The 13744-nt window shown below is 36.1% G+C and overlaps 2 protein-coding genes across 2 annotated transcripts; one reads left to right on the top strand and one right to left on the bottom strand.

Moving 5' to 3' along the window:
- The first annotated feature begins 7137 nt into the window (after window positions 1–7137).
- Window positions 7138–8061, top strand: LOC113312519. The gene is made up of 4 exons (XM_026561268.1): window positions 7138–7190; window positions 7306–7574; window positions 7718–7862; window positions 7962–8061. The coding sequence occupies exons 1-4, from the start codon at window positions 7138–7140 to the stop codon at window positions 8059–8061; spliced, it is 567 nt and encodes a 188-aa protein (XP_026417053.1).
- A 1847-nt stretch (window positions 8062–9908) lies between these two features.
- On the bottom strand, window positions 9909–11569 carry LOC113307650 (chlorophyll a-b binding protein CP29.2, chloroplastic-like). Its single transcript, XM_026556100.1, has 2 exons — window positions 10971–11569; window positions 9909–10442 (listed from the first exon to the last, which is right to left on the bottom strand). The coding sequence occupies exons 1-2, from the start codon at window positions 11466–11468 to the stop codon at window positions 10080–10082; spliced, it is 861 nt and encodes a 286-aa protein (XP_026411885.1). The 5' UTR covers window positions 11469–11569; the 3' UTR covers window positions 9909–10079.
- Between the last annotated feature and the right edge of the window lie 2175 nt (window positions 11570–13744).

Genomic DNA, 13744 nt, shown 5'->3' with positions numbered 1-13744 from the left:
CAGAATTTTGTTAACGAGGAGACCGCAAATGCAGAAAAACCCCGGGACCTAGTCCAGATTGAACCCCACACTGTATTAAGCCGCTACAGACACTAGCCTACTAATAACTAACTTCGGTCTGGACTGTAGTTGAACCCCAATCAATCTCACACTGATTCAAGGTACAGTTGCGCTCCTTACGTCTCTGATCCCAACAGAATACTACGCACTTGATTCCCTTAGCTGATCTCACCCAAAACTAGGAGTTGCTACGACCCAAAGTATAAGACTTCAATAAACAAATTTGTATCACACAGAAAAGTCTACAGGAATAGATAAATCTGTTTCCCACAGAAATACCTACAAGTTTTGTTACGTGTTTTGATAAATCAAGGTGAACATGAACCAATTGATAAACCAGACTTATATTCCCGAAGAACAACGTAGTATTATCAATCACCTCACAATAATCTTAATCGACGCGGCGAAAGAAGATATTGTGGAATCACAAACGATGAGACGAAAATGTTTGTGACTACTTTTCTATCTTGCCTATCGGAGATATAAATCTCAATCCAATCGTTACGATTGTACTCAAAACGATAGAATCAACAAGATCAGATCACACAACTATGAGAAAGTAGTATCAGTCTGGCTTCACAATCCCAATGAAGTCTTTAAGTCGTTAACCTGGTTTACAAGAAGAAACCTAAGGTTAAAGGAGAATCGACTCTAGATAATATAACTAGTATCACACAAGAGGTGTGGGGATTAGGTTTCCCAGTTTCTAGAGTCCTCCGTTATATTCAAATCAGGGTTTGCAATCAATGTTAGCTTGGTAAGAAAGCATTCAATATTCACTGTTAGATGAAAACCTGATTAGATTCAAGCTAATATCTTTCAACCGTTGGATCGAAAACTTAGCTTGTTACACACAAATGAAATGCATGATTTTAGGTTTGTGTAACCGTACCCAAACATGTACATTTGTTGGTTCAACAATAGTTAACCAAATGGTTAGCCATATGAGTACTTTCATATCAACCATATTCTTCTTCACCATAACTAGTTCAAATGACTCAAATGAACTAGTTAGAGAGTTGTTTAATTGCAAGGAAATCTTATGTAACTACACAAGACACAATCAAATCAAAAACGATTTGATTCACTCGAACTGGTTCATGAACTTTATAGCCACGGTTTGTATTTTGCATTCCTTAGTTAATATAAATAAGTTCACAAACAATCGTCTTTAGATATAACCAACTTAAGTTCGCAGACTTAGTTCGCGGACATAAGTTCCCGGAAGGAGTTCTCAAACGCTAGCATATTTTCTCGGGTCGAGAACTTCCGCCAGTTCACGGACTGGGTTCGCGGACTGAGTTCGCGGCTCTTGTTCCGGTTCTCTTGATCAACAAAGTTCGCAAACTTCGGTTCAAGAAAAAGGACTTATACATATATGTGTTGCCACACAATTCTTATATCCAACATTGGTTATATAATCTAAACTCTCATTTCAACCATTGAAACATTCTTAGAGGACGTTATTATATAGTTGTTATTCACAAACTATTTTTCGTCAAAGTAAGCATTTTTCAAAGTGATTGAAACGTATCATGACTTTCGTCACTAGGTAAAGATGAACTTGGAAGCAAAAGCTTACCAACACATATTTCTAGAAATAGATAGGCGAGATAAACTCGGCTCGAAATAACAAATGTGTATAATCAAAGTCTATATAGCAAAACGACTTTTGTCTCAAAATAGGATATAGAGTAGATAGACTTTTGAGTGATAGATAAATTCAAGTCTCCATATACCTTTTAATCGATGAAGTTCCACTAGTTCCTTGAGTAGTCCTTCGTCTTGTATGATGATTGCCATGAAGTTCTTGAGCTCAACTGCACTTTTTATCCTAGTCCGAGACTTAGCTATAGTAGACTAGAAATCAAGACTTATAGTTTTGATCACTAACATTGACAAACATGCTTGAGATAGCAACACATGCGAGTTTGACCGAGCAATGCTCTAACAATCTCCCCCTTTGTCAATTTTAGTGACAAAACTATCAATACATATGGAATACAAAAATAAATGAATTAACTTTTGTAGCTCCTATTCCACATGCCTAATCTTCAACATTACTCGAAATCTCCGTCACTTCCAAGTACTCCAATGATCCCAAAGGTTGTCAGTTCAGCATCATCGTTGTTGAAAATCCGTAGCTATAACAACGAGAAAACAAGAGTTCTCAATCATTGTTGTACAGTGTCATAGTATCATTATATAGTATCAAAGTTCAATTGCATCACAACTTCGACAACAATACTATGGTGATATGTATCACTTCCCCTTAGTCAATACTCCATCTCACATGGAAACCACTCCCCCTTACATAATGATCCGAAAACCATATGTATTTGTAGTGTGAATTACATATTAATTCTCCCCTTTTTGTCAGGAGAAGTAGTAAAGTTGCTCTTTCACAAGAAGAGACCGACATGAAGAAAGAGTTTTCAGTAATTACCTTAATCTCAATCTTTGTATTTTTTTTTTCCTTCTGTTTATTGATTCACTCAGCCAAGGTTTTAGAAAGTATGCCTACCATCCAAAAGTTTTTGTCAAAAAAGGATGCATATTTGTACTAGTAGGCAAAATATGTTCTAGTTCTTGGGTTTTGAGCCTAATGGAGAGCCAGGTTAATCACTAAACAGAGAGGGAATGGATAGAAGTTGGTACCAATTAGCTTTAATGTTTTCAAGTTGAAATCAAGAAATGTCCGCTTTGGGATATAGAACGTATCCAAATTTAGTGGGTTTACTCTCTATTTCTGACTCCTGTCTAGCCCACTAATTTGGCTTACCTAGTGCACAACTTACTGAGGGTTGGCACTGTGTCCCCTGGTATGTGCTGTTTATATGAACTCGTGATTTGTGTGATAGATTCACCTTAGGAAGAAACTCGAGATCATATGACGGCATGCATCTTAGAGCCTAATGCAACCCTTTCCCATCCGAGCTATGTGTGTTAGCGTTCTTGTATGACTTGATGACTCCAAACAAGACTAGAATGATATATTATGGTTATTATTACAGGAATGATATCTAGCAGGGCACTCATGAAAATGTTGGTTTTCCAGCGAACTAATTGAAACTCTTAATGAGTAGCACATGCTACTCTGTAAGAGAAAAATCGCTATTAGTTAGTGCCCAGTCCCCACGAAACTGTTTTACCTGTTACAGAGTAACATGCATGCTAACCTGAGAGATGCTAGCTAACTTGGGAAAACTTGTCCTCAAATGCCATGCTAGGTATAAACTTCTCTTAACAGGTCTCCATTTGATATACCATTTTTAAATAAATGTGAGGATTCCTTCTTAGTTCTTTTTACATTTCTTTGTTGCTATAATTTTACAATACTGATTATGTTGGTTGATACAGTTATAAGTGGATACTTTTAGGTGTGTGTGCACATTATTGTGATCTATTTCATAGCCTCATATTGTTGCTTCACTAACATGGCCCCAATTCCTTATGGTTTATATCTTCCTAAAGAGCGTGACTTGGTCAAATTTTAGTCAGGTTCTGTGATGTTCTGGACATGTATGCCAATACCTGATGTGTGTATTCGCTTTTGCAGAAGCATTTGGAGGCAGGCCTAGAGACAACTATAGAGATGGGTTTTTGAGCCTGATAGACATCAACATGGAGGAAACCGTTCACGCCCTTGCTGATGGAATGCGCACTGATAAGCTCATGTACTAAGATATGCGAAGTATAATGCATCCTTTTTGTTGGATTGTTCTGAAAACTTTAACTTTTTGCAACAAACATCTATATCACTGCTATTTTTTGGATGTGTGTGTTTAACACTGGGAGGTTAACTTAAATTAATGTAAATGTGTTACACTGGAAGGTTAATGTGAATGTGAACTACTTTCGGCAATTTTCGGTTTCAGCCCTAATTTTTTTTTCAAAATAATTTTATACACACAACTCCAAACAAATGTTGTTGTTACACATTTATCGGCTGACAACAGAAGTTGTTACTTCAAATATTACAACATTTAAGGATGTTGTGTGAGAGATTATGACTACAATAGACTAAGGATGTGAAAGAAAGTATAACAATATAAATAAGAGTTGTGCGAGATTTTTCAACCACTCTAACAAGTGTTTTGTTATAGAATTTTACTACACAGATTAAAAGTTGTGAAACCAAGTTCTACAATATAAATAAAAGTTGTGTTAGGCTTTCAAAGTAATTATGAAAGATATTCACAACCTTGGAAAAATATTGTCGAACCATGAACCACATCATCCTTTACAACTCTTAGTCAAACATTGTAGAAAAGCTTGGACTTTCTACAATACCCCCCTTCCACAATGCATAAAATAGAGTTGTCTTAGGGGTACTACAACTCTAATCTGTAGTCGTCAATGATGATTTTTCTCATAGTGTCATCTTCAATCCCTTTGAAATTCATCTCAATCACCACAGCAACCCTTTTCTGTAATTTCTCACAGACCCACCAGTTCAAACACTAACTCAGCCTTATCTTTTGCTTCATCACAAACAATTTCAAAAGCAGAGAACCCTAATCGATCTCAACCACCATCAATTCCTTCTTCATCTTCTCTGTCGACAGAAACAAACATCAATCTTCATCTTTACTTAAATCTCGATCTGAAACACTCGTTCTTTTGTCGATTTCTCCATTCCCTTCTCTATTTTTGTGCTTCAATTTCGTTTCTTTCCTAGTCTTAGCAAATCCTCATTTTCAACAGCAACAAACCATCCCTGAAAAACTCAATCTGCTCTCTCGATTAAATTTCTCACCGACTCTCAGACAACTTCCGCCATAGGTTCTCTATTTCAGGCATAGAGAAAGAAAAATGAAACCTAATGATTTCATCTCTGAAATTTAGGTATTGGTAATGAGTGAAACTGTTAATATACCCATAGCTTTATATAAGGGCCACCATCTGAGTGCCTCTTAACCTCCGATGAACTCTTGATAGTGCATGCCTGCGCAACGACATTCTTCCCTTATTGCTCCAAATGAACACTTTCTTCTTCTTCGAATTGTTCCACCAACAACAGTCGTTTCTTACTTCTCAGATCCACTTCTTCTCTTCAAATTCCCTACCTCACTAAAGCTGCCATGCTTTTCAGACAATGAATTTGCATCACTAAAGCTGACATGCTTTTCAGACAGAGATGAAGAAATAAAAGAAAATAATGAGAAATAATTTCTCTCCAAATTAACACTTGCACGTGAGAAATGACGCTTCCAATCTTCTTGCTTCAAATGGACAATTTCTTCTTCTTTTGATCTAAATGACTCCAAAGTACCTAAACACTCAAAGGAAAACATAAGATACATATTTTACAAGAAAACTTGCAAAGAAATCATAAACAATAGATAAATATTAAGGTGTATAAAACGTACAACTCCATTTCGTTGAGGATACGGTCACACTTAGCATGTATAACAAGCCTTTGAACCCCTAGGTCTCCCTAGTGAACGAGTTATAGTATCGTGAGGGTTTACAAGAGGTATATCCACAAAACCTATATTATTAACTCCACTTACCTATGAAAAATTTAAGAACGACACTAAACAATCTATTTAGTTGGCATACTATTAATCTTATACTAATATAAAGAAAAGAGGTGTTTTTCAACAGTTCACAGTTAAATGATAATGCTACCCCTCCGTGTTTTTTCTATTCTGCCTTCGTTTTCTTCAGTTTTTCGTTAATTTCAACCAATCGAGGGGCATTTTGTGTCTGGCTGTTTCTTCTCTTCAAAAACACGTCGAACAGAAAAACGAAGAACTCAGCACATCAAGATGATGCTTCTAAAATTATTTTCAAACTGATCATAGAATTCAACTCAAAATTTTCCACCGAAGAACCAATTTTGTCACCCCAAATTTGTATTATCACACGAAGAAAAATACTGTAAGGTTGAAGCTGATTTGAGCTTGGAGAACGATTCCCCAATTTCATTACTAAAATCAAATCTTCTTCTCTCAAAATCTATTTATACTTCTCGAATCGATTTGTATATAAACCCACCAATCACATTGCACATCCCTAAATCTAGTGTATTCAGAATGTTTTTCTCAAGTTTCTCAAATATATTATGTCAATCACTGTCAGAAATTAAATCAGGTAAGTTTGTCAAGGAAGAACAACGCTGTGATTCTGAAGCTGATTCGAGCTTACACAAATCACCGGGTATATAAACATGCTTGAATGCAATCCAATGTTTTTGATGAAATCGCCCCGGATGTAATCATATTGTGATTTTTTTTCCTTGGTTTTGATGAACATTAGTAGACGATTCATGCAGCATCGTTAGTTAAAATTATTTTATTGAACTCCAACTATTTGTAAAAATGCTTGAAGGATAACGATGTTCATAAAATGTGAACATTAGTAGACGATTCAGAAGTTGACTGAATCCCTTTAAATGCTGCCAAGAAGATAGCCACGAAGACATAAAATGTGCATACTGAAAAGAAATAATAGGTTGAGGAAGTAATGTAGACCAAACTCTTCGAACTAAGACTTAACTTGCTTTCTAATTAGGTGAGATGAGATTGAGTAAGTGGTTACAATGGAGAAAACGAGGGTGAGATGTTAAGGCCCGAAAATAAAGAGGGACAAGTCGTGTCTATATATTTTTATTTCTTATGAGCTTAATATTAGATATTATCAAATTCAGGTTTGAGAATGACTGCTTATAGTTTGGTTGTGGGAATGTATTGGAAATGTTTTGTTGAATATGATTCTGTTGGGAATCACGAAACAATTGGTGGTGTTGATTTAAATGTATCCATGGCTTCGATAGGAGAAAGTGTTAAAAGTAGTTCACGAAACCTGCATTATAGGTATTGAAATGGAAAGGCATGCGCATCGCGCGTACGTGTTTTACTAGTGATTATAGGAGGAAGCACCCTGATGCGAACCCAAATTAAGTGGACAAGTTAGAGACTCTGATTGATGTTTATGATTCTTTGGAAGAGATTGGTTCTTTGAATGAGGGGGATTTTGCAGCTAGGGAGTTAAAAAAAATAAAGCATAATCAAGCCTTTATTAACTTAAAAAGGAAATGGTTTTCAAGATCTAAAGGACTTTGGCTGGAAGATGGATAAAGGAATTCAAGGTTCTTCCATAAAAATGCCTCTTACAATCATAAGGTAAATTCAATAAATTCTTTAATTGTGGATGGTGTTATGAGTCATGACAAGGACATAGTCAATGAGGAAGCAAGAAGATTTTATGAAGAAGGTTTATTGAAAAATTATATGGCAGACCTACTTTTGATGGTCTTGAATTACCCAAAATTAGTATGGAGCAGAGTATTGGGATGGAGAAACCAATTGAGGAGGAAGAAGTGAAGAAAGTGATTTGGGGTTTTGGGAGAAACAAGTCACCTGGACCTGATGGTCATACAATGAAGTTTTTCAAAGCTGTATGGGATATTATTAAGCCAGAGTTAATGGTTGTTATGAAGGAGTTAGAACAAACTGGAAATATTGATTGGAGGTTGAATCGCACAAATATTATTCTTATACCTAAGTGTGAGGGAGCACTTCTATGTGTAACTTTAAGCCAATTAGTTTGATAAGGAGGTGTGTGTATAAAATAATATCAAAGTTCTTGGAAGATAGGATGAAATTAGTAATTCCTTCCATAATTTTAGAGTTTCAAGGTGCATTTGTAGATAGTAGGCAGATAACAGATGTAATTTTAATTGCATTAGAGCTTATAGATTCAAGAGAAAGAGAAGGCAAACCTGGTTTGATTTTGAAGCTGAATTTAGAAAAAGCATTTTATAGTGTTAGTTGGAGTTGTCTTGACTATACAAGGTTTGGGTTTGGTGTTACTTGGAGGAACTGGATTAGATAGTGCTTATCAAGGTCAAGATTTGTAATGGCTATAAATGGGTCTGCATCCTCTCTTTTTAGAAGCTCCAAATGTATTAAGAAAGGAAACCCAATGTCTCCATTTCTGTTTATTATGGTGGTTGAAGTGTTATCTGTTCTGATCAAGAAGGCAATACTTTGAATTTATTGTATGGGTTCAAGGTTGGTTCTGACGCACTTGAGATCAATCATCTGCAGTTTGCAGATGATCTTATAGTGTTTTTAGATGATGATGTTGAACAAGTTATGAATTTGAAAAATGTGTTGTTAGCTTTTGAGATGATCTCTGGTCTCAAAGTTAACTTCAAGAAGAGTGCAGTGGTGGCAGTGGGAAACGCAGAGAATGTAACTGAAAGTGCAATTATTTTTGGTTGTTCTATGGCTTGTTTTCCAATGAAGTATCTGGGCATCCCTTTAGGGAGTAAATCTAAGTCAGTTGGGGTTTGGGATGTGATTCTTCAAAAGTTTCAAAAGAAGTCGAGTGTCTGGCAAATGAAGTATTTATCAAAGGGAGGTAGGTTGATGCTAATCCACAATGTTTTGTGCAGCCTTCCTATTTATTATTTGTCACTTTTCAGCTGTCTGCTTCTGTTGAGAAGCAAATATAGAAAATAAGGAGACAATTTCTTTGGGTACTTTGAATAATAAACCTAAGAAGGGTTGAGTAGGTTGGAAGAAGATAAACTGCCGAAAGAAGAAGGAGGAGTGGGTATTAAGAAGCTAAGACTAATGAATAGGGGTTTGCATGCAAAATGGTATGTAAATATGGAAATGAGGAGGAAGCTTTATGGAGAAGAATTGTAAATCACAAGTTTGGTGGAAATACTAGTGATTTCTTTCCTAACCCTACTTCTATTTTTTTCCCTAAAGCTACAGGAAAAAGCTTATGGGCTGGTATTCTTAAATGCACTGATGAAATGAAGCAAAATACCACATTACAAGTTAACTCTGGAGACAAGATTCTATTTTGGAAGGACAACTGGCTAAATGGTCAATCTTTGAAGACCCTATTTTCATCTCTGAATAAAATCAGTAGAATGCAGGATGCTACTGTGGCTGATATGCGTGAAATCAACAATGGAGATAGGAATTGGAATTTAGCTTTTTGTAGACATCTAAAGGAGGAGGAAATTGCTGATGTAGCACATCTTACAAATCTTATTTTTACATATAACTATGCAATGGAGAAACAAATAAGAGAGTTTGGTAGCATGGAAGACATGGCTTTTCTGTTGCAGACTGCTATAAAGCTATGGAGTCTCATTTTTTGCTGCAGTTTCCATACAAATCACCGTGGAATCCAAAAATTCCACAAAAGGTTTTTCTTTTTTGTTTGGACTCTATGTTACAATGAAGCTCCAACACAAGACTCTTATAGGAATTCATTTATGGTGAACGGATGTTTACTGTGCAAAAAAACAGCTGAGTCAAATCATCATCTGTTTTTGCATTGTGAAGTCACAAGTCACAAGAGATATTTGTTTTTTTTTCATGGATTGTTATGGTTTACAATGGGTTTTTCAACAAACTGTTAGACAGAATTTGGGAATGGAGAAGAAAAAAGGGGAAAACAAACAATGTCAAAAAAGATATCTGGGATATAATCCGTTTGCAGTCTGGTGGGCAGTTTGGATTGAGCGCAATGGAAGACTTTTTAATGGAAGATATACCACTTTGGAGGCAATCATCAATGGTGTAAAGATGTTCATCTACAACTGATGCTAGAGAACAAAATTTTTTGAGGGAGTTTCATTAAATTTTGTTTTGTATAACTGGGAGGCGGTGATGCATTAGTTTCATTTTCTATCTTGTAGCTTGTGATTTGGGATTTTCTTTCCTTTCTTTTGCAATGGCTCTGCTTAATTGAGCCTCCTTTTGTAATTTTCTCAGCTCTTTATCACCGTGGTGATGAGCTGATTTTTATAATTCATTACTCTTTCTGAGTCAAAAAAGAATTAATCACTTTATCCTAATCAAACAAGTCTTCCGTTGATTGGATCTGGGATATCACTAAATAAATTAATCAAGAAATACAAATATATACTTAGGCAATGGAATTGAAGCCTAATGATTTCCAAATATATTAGAATCTTTACATGATAGAGGTGCATAAGATGAAAGTCTAATGTGCAAACATTGAGGAACAGAAGAAACTCAAATTTAAGACGAGGAGAAAGTGTCAATGATTGTTGTGTGAAGTGGGTCGCTCAAATGGGTAGCCCAGTTGTTAAGTGGACCCTTGCCGGTAGCTGCAGCCTGAACGGCAAAACCCAAGAAGCCAACCATGGCTAGACGAGCGTGCTTGATTTCGGCTAATTGAAGTCTTTCTTTTGCCTCAGGATCAGATGCTAAGCCGAGGGGATCGAAGTAACTGCCACCAGGGTACAATCTCTTCTCAGGCTCGAGCTCGGCGTTCCTCTGGAATTCGATGTATCCAATAACAAGAACTTCGATCCATATCAAGGAGGTGATGGTGAATGGAAGTGGAAGCCCCAAGTATGAAGACCCATCAATCAATTCTACCTGCACAAAGCAAAATCAATATTAGAAAACTGGTACTTATATCAATTGGCGAGTTTCATTTTTTTAAAGATTGTCTAGGAATTTTGTGTCGACGAGTTTCAAACTCAAATCATATGTACCGTCACCGAAAGACTTTACTACCACGGTGGCATCCGTTAAATGATGAGGCTTTGATGACCTAAACTTGTACAGATCCTTAATTACGATCTAAGTCTGAAATTTATCTATATCTTAGTTACCGATAATATAAAAACTGAATTCTGAGTACTAGGCAATGTTTATTTTAGCCGATAGTCCGACACCACCCCATGAGCTAAGTCCAGATTTATTTTAGGCCAACATGAGCTAATTTTAGGCTAGCTACTACACATATCTATTGCTCAAACAGCAAGATGAAAACCAAACAATCTCACATTCAAGATTTTCATCTAAAGGCGAAAACATAAGCAGTAGTACGAAATAAAGTTGTTTCCTGATACATAATAGCATGAAACAGTTTTATTAAGAAATTTTAGATTTTAAGCATACCTTTCCAGCATCTTGCCATGTGACACCGGTGAGTGATTCAACAGCGAGAGCACCGAGTGTAGCAAGCATAGCCCATCTACCATGAATGAGCTCACATTCACGGAATCTTTGTAATCCAAAGACTTCAGCATATGGTTGGAATGGAGTTGATTTCACGTCAGAGTCTTCAGTTCTAGTTCCAATGACCTCACCAGCAAAATTCTTAGCTAAGTTTTGATCCAAACCATCCAAATCAAATTGTAAGTATTCAGCTGGCTTTCCTAGACCAAAAGGGTCGAACCCGTAGTCGCCGACTAATGATCCGTCTAAGTATTCGGGTGCTTTTGCACCTGGAAACCAAAGTGGACGATCGGGAACTACTGATTTAGATACCTTTTTTGGTGCTGCCTTTTTCTTTCCGAATCCAAACCGGGCAGTGATTTTGCCTCCGCTGGAATGCACGTTCTGCAAATGTGTTCCTAGAAAGGATGAGGTTGCAGCTGCGGTGGTTGCGGCCATGGTGATGGTTAAGGCTAACGTTGGCTAGGTAGTATTGTGGTATGAATGGGAGGGATGAGTGAAGAAGAATGCTAATGAATTGATGGGGTTATATTTTTTTTTGTGATTGAGAATGGGTTTCTTTTAAGGTTTAATTGGTTTATCCATGACATTCATTTCTGGTCATTGGATTTGATGAGAGTATCCATCCTATGGTTATTAGAGTCTCGGCCTTATCTTTTGCCTTATCTGTGATTTTATTTGCATTCTTGTTGTACGCAAAGGTGGCACCTACAAAATTATGTGGTTCTCGTTTCACATTACAGAGAGATTTTTTTAGTGGCTTCAAGTACGGGAAATGTGTGTGATTTGGTGCAACTTGTTATAGTGTAAGAACACTGCATACTACTAGTTATGATCAATGATATGTTCTTCTTGTGCACGTACTGAGGAGGACCTATATAGAGATACCATGCACTTGTCGCAAATGGTATGTCAGTCGTTTGATCATGTTGAAATGCATAGACATAAATCTCCTCACTTGAAAATTTTGGCACACGGTTAAGCTGGACCTTGAGTTCTTGATGAGAAGCCCTAGGGAGAAGTAAAACGGAAAATGGGTCATTTGTCCAAATATTTTTAAATCACGGTTCAAATGGACGAGTAAAAAATAGTTTGGATGAAATGACCAAAAAAAATAGTAAGGATGAAACCAGCTTAAATTTAAAAAATAGCAAGGATGAAACTGGATACATCCTGTGTAAATTAAAAATAAGAAAAAATATTTGAAAATGGACACGATGAAATTGGTTGCATCCTGCCTATTTTTACATTTTTGTCCATTTAAACAGTATCAAAATCTAACTGTCCATTTCACCCAGAAATTGTTATTTTGGTCTTTTTAACCAATTTTGTGGAAGTAAAACTCGTAGAGATATCAGTGTAAAAACTGCGAAAACGTAAAGACATAATACGTGCAAAATATCAAGCAAGATGGCCTATGAGTGAATCACGAGACCTTAAAACTTGACTACTGCAAGCCCTATCGTGCATATCTACTGGATCGACGCAAGTATATTAAAATTTTACTTGATGAACATGTAACTGCAGAAAATCTTGCAGCCATACTCAACTAAAGACAAAAGTCCAAAAACAAATTAAAACTGCAGAAAATCTTGTAGCCATACTCAACTAAAGACAAAAGTTCAAAAACAAATTAAAATGTAAAGATGTAAATCAAAGTTAAGTTAACACGGCTATTTTGCTACTGGCCTCAATTTGGTGTCTATCACTACGCGACAAAATAAGACATTTAGAAGTAAATTGAAAAGCACCTTAGACAAATATTTTATTGAATGACTAATTTATTCCTAATTAATTAGTATTAATTCGAGTGATAAAAGTTAACTCTGAAATCCACTAATTAATGTTAGTTCATTGTCAAAACATGAAAGATTTGATTTGATTTTTTTTTGGCAAAAATCAACACAGAATCGGTGGATATTCGTTCACTGTCCCTTTTTTTAAACTTAGCCACTGAAGTAAGTCAAGTAACTTTCCATGAGTTCTTATCAGATGATAGTTTTTAGAGCATTGCTCGATCGAACTCGCAAATTTTGCTATCTCAAGCTTGTCGTCAATGTTAGATGTACAAAATTATATCTTGATTTTTAGTTTACTAAAATCAAGTCTCATACTAGCACTAGAGTATGGTAGTTGAGTACCAGACATCCATGAATAACCCTCTGAAATGATGAGGGTTCCCAAGTACACCACAATCTTTTCGTTTCAACCTATAAGTCCGATACCAAGTGTGATTGTCTATGGACAGAGTTGAGACAATACAACAACAAGTATACACTTGATAATAGTTACAGTATGAAACCATACTATAGGATCACAATTAAGTGTCTTGGGTTAATGCATAAGTGCATTTATTTTTAATTATAATAAAACAATTATAATTGGAGAAAGTAATAGTAAACCACACAACAAGATTTTTTTAATTAGGATACTGCAAATACAGAAAAACCCTAGGACCTAGTCCAGTTCTGAATACTCTCAGAATTAAGTCGCTATACAAAGAATAAACCCAACTTCGTATACTTGGAACCAAGTAATTTACCCCTAGTTACTTAGTTCCCTCAGTATCCATGCGCCTACAACCGTCTGGACAACACACGTGAATCCCAAGACAGAAATCACTACCTTGAGTTGCTTTATTGATATAAAGTTTTAAGCACTCAACTCCTTTTGATCGTCTTCCAAATAATATCGAAGAAAGCTGTTTGGTAACT

This window comes from Papaver somniferum, chromosome 9 (genome assembly GCF_003573695.1).
Source record: "Papaver somniferum cultivar HN1 chromosome 9, ASM357369v1, whole genome shotgun sequence".
NCBI classification, from domain to species: Eukaryota; Viridiplantae; Streptophyta; class Magnoliopsida; order Ranunculales; family Papaveraceae; genus Papaver; species Papaver somniferum.
Note: the sequence above shows the minus strand (reverse complement) of the source record. Positions and strands in the feature narration are given on the sequence as shown.

Bases quoted from the DNA above. Each gene is read 5' to 3' on its own strand.
- LOC113312519 (XM_026561268.1), top strand. From the start codon at position 7,138: ATGGATAAAGGAATTCAAGGTTCTTCCATAAAAATGCCTCTTACAATC. The intron at 7,191-7,305 runs GTAAATTCAATA...ATTATATGGCAG, and splicing joins ATGCCTCTTACAATCATAAG to ACCTACTTTTGATGGTCTTG. The intron at 7,863-7,961 runs GTTTGGGTTTGG...CTCTCTTTTTAG, and splicing joins AGTTGTCTTGACTATACAAG to AAGCTCCAAATGTATTAAGA.
- LOC113307650 (XM_026556100.1), bottom strand. From the start codon at position 11,468: ATGGCCGCAACCACCGCAGCTGCAACCTCATCCTTTCTAGGAACACAT. The intron at 10,443-10,970 runs GTATGCTTAAAA...TGCTTTGTGCAG, and splicing joins CATGGCAAGATGCTGGAAAG to GTAGAATTGATTGATGGGTC.